Source organism: Notolepis coatsorum, assembly GCF_963971535.1.
Source record: "Notolepis coatsorum genome assembly, chromosome: 18".
In the NCBI taxonomy this organism is placed as follows: Eukaryota; Metazoa; Chordata; class Actinopteri; order Aulopiformes; family Paralepididae; genus Notolepis; species Notolepis coatsorum.
Genome location: NC_140182.1, coordinates 26,687,972 through 26,700,843, shown reverse-complemented (window position 1 = coordinate 26,700,843; position 12,872 = coordinate 26,687,972). Strand labels below are relative to the sequence as shown.

General features: G+C 43.6%; 1 protein-coding gene across 1 annotated transcript; it reads left to right on the top strand.

Moving 5' to 3' along the window:
- Positions 1-9,432: 9,432 nt before the first annotated feature.
- On the top strand, positions 9,433-11,001 carry LOC311245291 (E3 ubiquitin-protein ligase TRIM11-like; the record flags this gene model as incomplete). The annotated part of the gene is made up of 1 exon (XM_084335127.1): positions 9,433-11,001. The coding sequence occupies one exon, from the start codon at positions 9,433-9,435 to the stop codon at positions 10,999-11,001; it is 1,569 nt and encodes a 522-aa protein (XP_084191253.1).
- Positions 11,002-12,872: the final 1,871 nt, after the last annotated feature.

Below are 12,872 nucleotides of genomic sequence, written 5' to 3'. Positions count from 1 at the left end.
TTCTGTATGACAACTATTAAAGAAACTTGAAACTTGAAACTTGAAAATGGGGGACCCTGATGTAAATAAGACGACAGTCTTTCTCTGCTCTGCATCCCTGACCCCTTAACACAATCGCGGCCACTGCTATGAGTCTAATTATTCTCAAGAGGACCGGGAAATGTAAACAGACGTGGGGCTGTTTGTAGAGCTAAATCTATACTTTATAGTATTGCTATCTGTCCATTCTCATTGTCAATTGAGTCCATAAACCGTCCCTTCAAAATGGCTTAAAGAAAAAAAAAATCATCAATAGGTTCTCATTTTATAGCGCCGTGAATATAAGCGGTATACCGGATTTGGTCTAGTATTTTTCCTGGAAGCCGAGATACAGGGCTAATAGCTAATAACGTTAAATCCAATGGCATTTCGGTTATAGATACGCTCCAGTTAAAACTCAAACTGCATATGATCGTTACGATCCTCACGCATGTATGCATGAAAGGGGGGGGGCGGGGGACGTCGTTTCTGATTATCGATTACCAATAACCGCGTTAGCCTCATTAGCATAATAGGCTGAACGCCTGGATGGCTATCAAAGCAAGGCCCGATCGGGATGTACTTTACTTGAAAAAGATCTTACCGTGGTCCGGTGGGATGTCCCCGAGCATTTCCCCGTTATCGATCACCATCTGATAGATCGATATGTCCATTGGCTGATGATAAATCCCCTTATTGCATGGTGAAATCTGCGATCCAAAACGTAATCCAAGCTACAGGCTACACATCTAGAATCCTGCTAACTGAAATCTCCATTGAAAGTAAAAAAAAAAAAAAAAAAAAAGACTGATCCGTTCTGCCACAGGGCACACTGCATTATCGCGATAGCGCCCCTAAGAGGATCTGGCCGGTATTGAACCTTCTCGAATTCATAGAGTAGGGTAAATCTGCAGTGCCGCTCGGCGACCTTGAATAGGTTATTAAAATGGAATAAAAGCAATAACAACTTCCCACGGATTTATCCGTGCTTCTGTCCACAACGCATGGATTCGAAACATGGATAATTACGTGGCCCGTCCCGAATGTGTTAAAGGGGAACTATTTGACTATTTCTTTCACTATTTGGGCACTTTTACACAATGCCTCTGAGTCTATGGAACACCTCTGTAAGGTTTTTTTCAAAAAAATTCATTGTTTTGTATTTCTAATCAAGTACTCAAAAACAGCATTTTTCTACCTCAAGATCTTAAGCCGTTTTGAGGCTGGACTCCAACCACTGTGTGGCCTGGTGCCAACTGCCACATCAACTGTCACATTATTATGCAGCTGAGAAATCTCTGACATCACAGATATGCAAATGTTCAGATGACTCAGTTCAGTGAGGGTGAATATTGTGAGAGGAGAATTGGAAGAATACGCCAACATGAGAATTAGAGACATAGATCCTATTAATATAAGTCCACATAGCTAGGAAACAATGCTAAACACTGAAAAAGGCCATTTATAAGATAGTTCCCCTTTAACAATTGTGTGTATTGAGCTGTACTGTACTGTACTGTACCCATTCTGCAATCTGTTAATTAAAATGTTCAATCAATCAATCAATCACATTACATGCTTATTCCATGTACTGTATTTGTGATTGATTGTACATGGTCTTCATTCCAAATAATTGACTAAACTTGACTGTTGCATATTTAACTCGGTTGAAACGACATATTTAACTCCTAAATCGGGCGACAGTGGCTCAGGAGGTAGAGCGGTCATCTGGTAGTACTAGTCGGAAGGTTCCTGGTTCGATTCCCGCTCCTCCCGGGCAGCATGTCGAAGTGTCCTTGAGAAAGACACTTAACCCCTAATTGCTACCCATTTGCCGGTTGGCACCTTGCATGGTTGCCTCCGTCATGTGTGAGTGAATGGGTGAATGTGAGGAGCAAAATTGTAAAGCGCTATATAAAATGCACCATTGGCGGCTACGTGGTGCAGTGGGCAAGGCGCTCACCACGAATACTGGAGACGCTGGGTTCGCCTGTTCAAGCCCAGCGCTCCACATTGCTTTCAGTTTAGCTGGTCGTCCGTACTAATACACATTGGCAGTATTAGGGGGTGGGAAACTGATGGGTGGGGATCGGGAGTTGTGGACAGCGACTCCCACAGGTCGGTTGGTGCGCCTGCGCAGTAGAATCAGGAAGCGATGGGGGCGGCGCCCCTCCAAAGCGCAGACCCCTGACGCTGAAAGATCGCGCCGCGCAGGTGAAAAGATGCGACTGCTTTTACCTCGAGTATCGGAGGGGACTCGTGCTATATGTATGACTTAGTCCACATTGCAGCCGGCTTGTGGGAGGCAAGAAACAGCGTTCAAGACAGGGGAGCGTTGAATTGGACGATACGAAATTGGGATGGGAGAAAAATAGAAAATGGGAGAAAAAGTGGATAAAAAAAATGCACCCAAGGGACCCGTGTCGATGGGGGCCCGGCTACGGGCGCAGCGGCCTAAGATATGGGGGGCGCCAATGGGCTCAACTCAGGGGGGGGGGGGGGGGGGAGTCGGGGGTGGGGGGTCAGCGTTTATGCGGTTTGACCCGGGAGAGTGGGATCCCGTGGGTTGTGGGTTGGTTGTGCGTGGGGTGGGGGGCTTGGTGGCATGGGAGGTAGCGGGCTTGGCTCGGTGGGGGGGGAGTATTGCCCCTCGCCCCTCTACTGGGTCGGGCCCAATCAGATTCAAGATGCCCGTGTCGCTGAGTGCTGGACCCCGCGTGGGACGGACCTGGGATGTGGGGGAGCCCGGTTTCTGGGGGGGAGGGTGGGAGGGGGGGGTTCCTCTTGCGGGGGTCTGGGAGGATGAGCGCAGCCGAGTTCAAGGGGCCCACATCATTGTACTGTTGTGTTATTGATGTTATTGTATATGTTTTGTTGTATGTCTATAAATGTTCAATACAAATTTAAGTTTAAAAAAAAAAAAAAAATGCACCATTTACCATTTAACTGTTTAAACTGCATTTTTTTTTTTTTACTTCTAACTGTTTCAACTGCATTTAACTCCTAACTGTTTAAACACCATATATATTCATATAACTAACTCTTGTTTAAACTGCACCGCACAGGGGGATATAGATCAAAGGGTTTTAGTTATCATTTTCACAACAACAGCAGGTCCAACATTTTGGGTAATTTTACATCAACATACCTTCTGTTAAAATATGCAACAAGATTGAAAAATACGCTTTTCATTGAACTGAATCTTTAAGTTGTTTTAGGGGCGGATTCTGTAAATACTCCAATCATTGGGCAAACAACTGTGAGGAGGGAGGGGCTTAGTGACGTCACTTTGCAGAAATGAAACTGAAAGTCCCTGAAAAGCAGAAACACGCAGCAGAAATATTTACAAAGAGAGTTTCACCAAACTTTCCGGGGGCCTGTTTACACGTGTGAAGAATAGAACCATTAAAAGGTGAGTAGGATTTGATTGAGAAGGAAATACAAAAATGTCATAAGAATATAGGAATCCGTTTTTACATGAATTTACACACCCAAACCTCTGTCCATTATATTTAATGGCATGCACTTTGATGGTACCAAGCAATACTAGCAGGAATGAGTGTATTCTTGTTCATTTTGACCTCATCAATTTACGTTTAACTTTATTTGCACTGTATCCAACTTATTCTAACTATTTGGTGAGACAAGCGCCTCTGTGGCGCGGGGCTGGAGCAGGAGGGAGACATGATTAGCAGCTGGAGTCGTGTCTGGTCTGGCGTCATTATGGCCAATCGAAGAACAACATGCGCCTGGTTGATTGATTGATTGAAAAGTTTATTAACAGATTGCAGAATGGGTACAGTACAGTACAGCTCAATACATACAATTGTTAAGGGGATGCAGACCAGAGAAAGACTTTCGTCTTGTTTACATCAGGGTCCCCCATTTTCAATTCATCATATGACACACACGGTACCGTACACACATACAGATAGACAGTACTGCTACATCTATACATTTATGACATACCAGATTTGCAAATACAGTACTGTTTGTGATACTAAAAAAATCCAGAAAAAGAGTGTATATACATTTGACATAGAAACTGTACATTGGAGGAGGGTGGGGTGGGGCTGTACATTGGAGGTGGGGGGGGGGGGGCACTGTACACTGTACATTGGAATACTGACATACATTTGACATAGAAACTGTACATTGGAGGAGTTTGGGTAGGTGGAGTGGGGTTGGGTGGGGCTGTACATTGGAGGTGGGGGGGGGGGCACTGTACATTGGAATACTGACAAGGCCATACTTGGTCTTTACTGTACAGCTGGGTTAGGACATTTGTAGGGGCCAGTTTCGAATTGCAGTCTCCCGTAGGTGTTCTTTGAGTGTTTTTGAAAGTGGGTAGTGATTCACATTCCTTTACAGCTTTGGGTAGGGCGTTCCACATTGATGTGGCATAATTGCGAAACGTGTTTAGTCCCTTGTTTGAGCCGAATCTGGGTTTTACATGATTTGTGGAGCTCCCTCTGGTGTTGTGATCGTGGTATTCACTGACCTTTGGGAAGTATTTTGACATGTACATGGGTACCTTGGTCGTGTAGTGTATCTTGTAGACCAGGCCCATTGCAAGTTGCTGTACTCTGTCGTCTACTCTAAGCCATCCTAGGTTGGCAAAGTGGGCAGGGGTGAGGTGGGTTCTAGCCTAGGAGTCAGGTCAAGCAGTAGTCTGACTAGTTTGTTTTGAGATGTTTGTAATTTGGTTTTTAGTGCCTTTGACTCGGTGCAAGCATAGTCGTAGTACCCTTGAATGAGTGCTCCTGCCAGAGTCTTCAGGGTATTCTTGTTTACCAGAGAGGAGATCCGGTACAAGAAACGAGTTTGTTGGTTGACCTTTTTTATTACATTGGATGCCATTTTGTCACAGGAAAGATTAGAAAGGTATATAGGAATAATTTCCACCGAGGACAAAGAGATCCAATATTAAGCCTCATCATCCATTTATGAATGAATATAGATCATGTATTTTCCTGTATGTGTCCATATAGCCTACACCTATTGAAATCTCAATTTTTTTTCATCCGGTTTATCCCTAAACAATCAATCCATGCCAAAGCTAGATTTGTAAAAGGTGTATTTGCTCTACTGTGCCATCAAGTGGACAATAAATGTAGAACAGGCTGCGTGATTATAATGATACCATGGCTTTGGTGTGTGAAGCTTTGATGTGATGCTGATGCCATTCAATAAACAAATTATATTGTGTCTGTTTGTCTGACAGCATGATAGCAGGGACAGAGGAGAAGTGCTTGTGTTACTACAACATTCTATTCTTTAATATAGTGTGTTTTTCTATGATGGCAGGGACAAGCTTCATTCATTTTTATTCAGAAAAAGCAACTCAAAATCGACATGCCATCCTGCATTTGGATCATACAGATGTGATCAGATTAGGCACAGCAAGTTAGACATTACAGCAATTATATATGTAACAGAGATGATATGGTCACCTTGTTTGCGTTGTGTTTAACTTTCTTCGATGCCCCGAGGGAGTTTAGAACCCGGGTCTGCCGCGACACGGGCGACAGGCGATAGCACAGACCGCTACACCAAGGTGAATTCACACTTAATGACGTGTAAAGTGTGTCTTTTTAAGTGGAGTGAGTTTAACTCGCAGTACCGCTACTCGCCAGTCACTTCACAACGCTTGAAGTCCATCGTGACTGACAGTGCCTCGCGCTACATATATGTTGGGATTATTAGGATACACATTTATTTGTCTTTCCCAGTACTCCACGGGATTCTCCAACGCAAAGAAACTCGTAATGAATTCCTATGTCGACACATTGTGTTGCGCACCAACCCCGAAGCCATTTCCTGAATCAGTGACGTGGACCGAGGCTTCGGACGCCATCACATACGTCACCTGATACACGCCTCGATACACGCTCCACTTAAATATGCCTGGATTACTTGACACAAGCATTGATGCCTCGCTTCAAACGTCACATCACTAGTCAGGGGAGTGTCATGGTTTCTCCATAGAGCTCCGTTATACTGTTAGTCAGGGGAGTGCGAGTGTCATGGTTTCTCCATAGAGCTCCATTATACTTTTAGTCAGGGGAGTGTCATGGTTTCTCCATAGAGCTCCATTATACTTTTAGTCAGGGGAGTGTCATGGTTTCTCCATAGAGCTCCATTATACTGTTAGTCAGGGGAGTGTCATGGTTTCTCCATAGAGCTCCATTATACTGTTAGTCAGGGGAGTGTCATGGTTTCTCCATAGAGCCCCATCATACTTTTTTTGCACAGCAGGTCCGGGGTAACTTAGTCACATGACTCAGTTGGTATTGCCGATTGGCTCGAACACGGTATGTTTATAAACAAGAAACGCATATTCCTTGATGAATTGAAAATGGGGGACCCCGTTGTAAACAAGACGAAAGTCTTTTTCTGGTCTGCATCCTCTTAGCAGTTGTTTTGTATTGTGCCCATTCTGCAATCTGTTAATAACGTTTTCAATCAATAGGTCTACTACTCTCAATCAGATTTCCACTAGAACGAGAGGTATTTATTCTAGTCACTGTCCTCACAAGTGTCTCTCTTCTAGTGTATTGTCCACATAGATGATGATTTCCATGATGTTTTCACGATTCTGATCCATGGACGAATTCAATAACCACAAGTGTAAAAGTGAAATAGCTTGTTGTGATTATACGGTTAAAAGGCTGCATTGAAGGATTTACATCAAATTGGGATGAAATGGATCGTCTAACATCCATGAAAAGGGTTTGTGGGATGTCTCTGTGTTGTCACCTAGACCAGTGGTTCTCAACTGGTCTAGCCTCGGGACCCAACATTTTGAACCACTATGATTTATGTAAAAAAATTAAATTTGCAGTAATACGCAATCTTTCAAAACATGAAATAAACACAAAAGTGCAACTATTGCTAAAAACCCAATGAAATAAAAGAATAATAAATAATATATGCTTCTTAGCAGATTTCTTAGCTTAACATAACCAGTGTTGTGCTAGTTACTGAAAAATAGTAACTCAGTTACTTTACTAGTTACTCATTTCAAAAGTAACTCTGTTACGTTACTAGTTACTTACACCCAAAAGTAATGCGTTACTGTGAAAAGTAACTATTTAGTTACTTGAAGATGAAAAAAATTGCTCCCATGCAGCCAGATACAGATACTCAAAATCGATTGATCAACTTGACAGTTTCCATTCACATCACTGAACTCTGCTAAGCAATGTGGTCACCGTCTAGATACAAACACAAATCACAAACACAAATGTCCCGACGTAATAAGAAATGCACCGTGCCTAATTGCTCGGGGAGGTTGCGCGCATGCACGTTTAGGTTGAGCGCATGCACGTCTAGGTTCTAGGTTGAAAATAAGTGCTTGAGGAAAAGCCTTGATATCTGTCGCCGGAGCGTTTCATTATAACAGTCTTGCAACGTTGTTTAAGATATCAATCGTGCATTGCAACGTTAGAATAGTTAGGATATCAATTGTGCATGAAAGGACTATATTTATATTGTTTGATTAGTATTGATGAGATTCCCTGGCAGATTTGTAGTCAAAATGCGTTGATGAACTTGAGTTTCCATTCATTTACATTCACATCACTGCACTCACCAGTGTCTGTCGAGATGTAAAGTTAGTCCAACAGCCCCTTAAACATTTTCTTTGTTTCATTTCCATGTTGTACTGTATATTCTCTCTCCAAGTAGTTGAAAAAAGTGTTCCGTCCCATTTGCTGTGTGTCGCCTCGTATCATTCTACGCGGGTGGCGAGTGGATTTGGATGAGTCCTCGTAGTTAACGTTAGACTCCAGTATCTTTGAGCCAAAACACAAATGACATAACTAAAACGTTATTTTCTTTTCGCTCGACAAAAGAGAAATACGCGAGTGCTCTGCCTGGGCGCTGCCATTATCAGTCAGGAATCTCAGGAATAGTAAACAAAACACGCCCCCAGCATAGCGTTCCCCGCAGACAGGATATGAGGATAATAATAATAATAATAATAATAATCACTACCGCTCGCTATCAATCTACGCCGTATATAACGCAAATAACGCAGTGACGAACCATTCAGTAACGTAAGTAGCGTTACTGAATTTCAAAAGTAATGCGTTAGAGTACTAGTTGCGGCAAAAAGTAACTTCGTTTCTGTAACGCGTTACTTTGTAACACGTTAGTCCCAACACTGAACATAACAGACCTAAATTTGGGGGAACTAATGGGATAACTGGGGTTGCAACAAAAGTGCAACTAGGGCTAAAACCCAATGAAATAAAAGAATAATAAATAATATGCTTCTTAGCAGATTTCTTAGCTTAACATAACATACCTAAGTTTGGGGGAACTAATGGGATAACTGGGGTTGCAACAAAAGTGCAACTAGGGGTACAAACCAAATGAAATAAAATAATAATAAATAATAATTATGCTTCTTAGCAGACTTCTTAGCTTAACATAACATACCTAAGTTTGGGGGAACTAATGGGATAACTGGGGTTGCAACAAAAGTGCAACTAGGGGTACAAACCAAATGAAATAAAATAATAATAAATAATCTGCTTCTTCTTAGCAGATTTCTTAGCTTAACATAACAGACCTACATTTGGGGGGACTAATGGGATAACTGGGGTTGCAACAAAAGTGCAACTAGGGCTAAAAACCCAATGAAATAAAATAATAATAAATAATTATGCTTCTTAGCAGACTTCTTAACATAACAGACCTACAGTAAGTTTGGGGGAACTAATGGGATAACTGGGGTTGCAACAAAAGTGCAATTAGGGCTAAAAACACAATGAAAAAATAAATAATAATAATAATAATAATAATAATAATAATAATAATAATAATAATAATAATAATAATAATAATAATAATAATAATAATAATAATAAATAATATATCCTTCTTAGCAGACTTCTTAGCTTAACATGCAGGGAACTAATGGGATAACTGGGGATGTTTTTTGCTCCTGACAAGAGTCTCAAAGTCTGGGGTGATGGTAGACAAAGCAACTCTGAGGTCATGCTCAATGTCCAATCTGTTCCTCCACTTTGTCTTCAGCTGGATCAGAGCTGAGAAGCCACTTTCACAAAGATAGGTAGTGCAAAAAAAAAATTATATAAAGATTTTTTTTTTACTTTTCTTCATTTTTTTTTACACACACATCCGTGACCCACTCAAAATGGCCCCGCGAGTCGCGACCCACCAGTGAAAATAGCACAGAGCACCAGCATCTGTTAGTAGACGTGGTCTGGCCTGGTTTCGTGCTAAAACTGTACTGAGCCAGCGGATCTGTATTGAACTATAATAGATTGAACATCTTCCATAAGCCTTGTGCTTCACTAAAATAGAGCCCTATGTGTTTGAACACAGTGAATGGTTGCTGGCAGCTATACTGTATTTATCATTTGTTTTTCTTTGTTCACAGTTATGGCCAGTTCCAGTCTCAGTTCCAGTCTGTCAGAGGATCAGTTCCAGTGTTCCATCTGTCTAGATGTGTTCACTGACCCGGTCACCACCCCCTGTGGACACAACTTCTGTAAGACCTGTATCACGGGCTACTGGGATAGCAGTGACCGCTGCCTGTGTCCCATGTGTAAGAATGCCTTCGAGAGGCGACCGGATCTCAAAGTCAACACTTTAATCTCTGAAATGGCCGCTCACTGCGCTAAGGTTAATAAACTGGCTTCAGTTGAAGATGAAACCAAGCCTCCGGAGCGAAGTCATCTTGTTGAGTCTGGAGATGTTCCTTGTGATGTTTGTACTGAGAAAGGGGTCAAGGCTCTGAAATCCTGCCTGGTGTGTCTGGTCTCTTACTGTGAGAGTCACCTGCAGCCTCACCAGATCCTGGCTTCCTTCAAGAGACACAACCTGATTGATCCTGTGGAGAACCTGGAGGACAGGGTCTGTAAGAAGCACAAAAGGCCTCTGGAACTGTTCTGTAAGAACGACAAGATGTGCGTGTGTTTACTGTGCATTTTCTCTGACCACAAGACCCACACGACTGTACCCATTGAGGACGAGTGTGAAGAGAGGAAGGTAGAACTGGGAAACACAGAGTCACAAGTACAACACATGATCCGGGAGCGACAGCAGATGGTTCGGAAGATCAGGAACTCTGTCGACCTTGGTGAGAGAAACACATCAGAAATCATTAAGGCAGCTGAAAAGACCCAGAAGGCTTTAGAGAAACAGGCTGAAGAAATCATCAAAGAGCTCGAGGAGGAGATCAACATGTTACTGAGCAGGAGCTCAGAGCTGAAGATACTCTCACACACCGAGGACCAACTCCACCTCCTCAAGAGCTCTGCATCCCTCTGCACCCTCCCCACAACCCAGACCTTGACTGGAAGGAAGCTCCAGTTTGACCGAGGCCCCGTGGAGGCCGTGAGGAGAGCTGTGGAAAAGATGCAGAAGACGCTCTCTGAGGCACTAGAGGCGATGGGAGTGAACACAGTGAGACAGTATGCTGTGGACGTGTCTCTGGACCCGGACACTGCTCATCCTCGACTCCTTCTCTCTGAGCACCGCAGACAAGTGAGACGGGGAGACTCCAAACAGGCTCTCTCCTATATTCCCAAAAGATTTGAGAACTACCTGTGTGTCCTGGGGAAGGAAGGCTTCGTCTCTGGGAGATTTTACTATGAGGTCAAGGTGACTGGAAGCCTCTCCTGGTGGATAGGCATCGTCACAGAGTCCATTGAGAGGAAGAGCGGCATCACGTGGAAACCTGACAACGGGGTCTGGGTTGTGCGATTGCACAGTGGTGTGTATAAAGCTCATGCTGACCCTTCTGTCACCCTCTCCCTGACAGAGACACTTCAGACACTAGGGGTGTTTGTGGATTATGAGGCCAGAGACGTCTCATTTTACAACGCAGACACTGGAGCCAACATCTACAGCTTCAGTCGCTGCCCATTCTATGAGAAACTGTATCCGTTCTTCTCGACGGGAGACGGGAACCCGCTGACCCTCCGCCGAGTCAGTCAGACCGACTGAAGCAGTGATTTGACAAGGCAGATGATTGGCGGCGGAGTGAGGGGAGTATGGTGTATGTTGGACTGTATGACCTGGACAATGAAAGACAGGGGAGGAAGCAGTAGGAGAGAAAGAGGAAGTGAAGATAGGGGGTGGTAACATTATTATGATTATTAATAAATAATATATGAATATGTGTATTAATAATCATATATATTACTAATAATAATAACATCAACAATAGCATTAATAATATTGATATGATTATTAATAATACATTCGATTTGTGCGTTTCACAGTGCTCAAAGACTCTTTACAGAATGGGATAATACAACTGGGTCAAAACTCAAAAGCAAAATGAGTGAATGTGGATTTGAGGTGGGTTTTGATGCTGTTTTAAAGGACGGTAGGGTGTTGGCAGGGAGGGTTTTGATGCTGTTTTAAAGGACGGTAGGGTGTTGGCAGGTGGTTTTTGATTCTGTTTTAAAGGATGGTAGAGTGTTGGCAGGGAGGGTTTTGATGCTGTTTTAAAGGACAGTAGGGTGTTGGCACTTGGCAGGTGGGTTTTGATGCTGTTTTAAAGGACAGTAGGGTGTTGGCAGGTGGGTTTTTTAGGCTGATTTAAAGGACGGTAGGGTGTTGGTGTTGCTGATGTGAGTGGAGGCATCCCAGAGGGAGGGGACAGCTGCTGCAAAGGCCCTGTTGCCCCAGGTCTGGAGCTTGGTCCTGATGGGAAGTAAGAGGTTGGTGTCAGCAGACCTGAAGAGACAGGTAGGGGTGTGATGGTGGAGGAGGTCAGAGAGGTAGAGGTGGTGGAGGAGGTCAGAGAGGTAGAGGAGGTGGTGGAGGAGGTCAGAGAGGTAGAGGAGGTGGAGGAGGTCAGAGAGGTGGAGGTGGAGGAGGTCAGAGAGGTAGAGGAGGTGGAGGAGGTCAGAGAGCTAGAGGAGGTGGAGGAGGTCAGAGAGGTGGAGGAGGAGGAGGAGGTCAGAGAGGTGGAGGAGGAGGTGGAGAAGGAGGTCAGAGAGCTAGAGGAGGAGGAGGAGGTCAGAGAGGTGGAGGAGGAGGTGGAGAAGGAGGTCAGAGAGCTAGAGGTGGAGGAGGAGGTCAGAGAGGTAGAGGTGGTGGAGGAGGTCAGAGAGCTAGAGGTGGAGGAGGAGGTCAGAGAGGTGGAGGAGGAGGTCAGAGGGGTAGAGGTGGTGGTGAAGGAGGTCAGAGAGGTAGAGGTGGTGGAGGAGGAGGTCAGAGGGGTGGGGTGGCAGGCTGTTGAGGGCTTTGAAGGTGAAGTATTTACATACATTACATTGTTTGGGAACATATGATTGATAGGGGAACGTTACCCAAATCAAGAATTCCAATGTTATTTCTATGTCCTAGGAAAGTTCAATCAATATTTGTGAACATGTGCTACTCTCCCCCAAAGCCAGAAACCAGAGAAGTAAGACTCAACTTGTGACGTCATCGGGTATAAAGTCTGGAGCTGCTCTATAGACCGTGGAAGGAGACTGATTTTGTTCTGTTGATTTTGTTCTGTTTTTGTTATTGCACCAACAGGACCAATTATTTTTATATACCTAATTTTGTGTTTTCAGTATATGTTGATTTTTTTTTTTTTACCCTTTTCTTAAAATGTTTCTATTCATGTTCTCTTATGTTTGGTGATAGTTGGGTTTTTGATTGTTTAAGAATTAAAGTAATTCATCTCTAAAGCAACATTAAAGAATGGCTCCTAATATGTCAGAATCAGCACCTTACAAACCACGTCCATTATACTAACTGATACTGAATCTGATTCTCTAGAAGCTCTGAGCTCAAACTACTGATGGACAAAGTGCATAAAGATGGCTGCCTCCATTCCCTGTGGTTAGGGGTTCCATTCCCTGTGGTTATGGGTT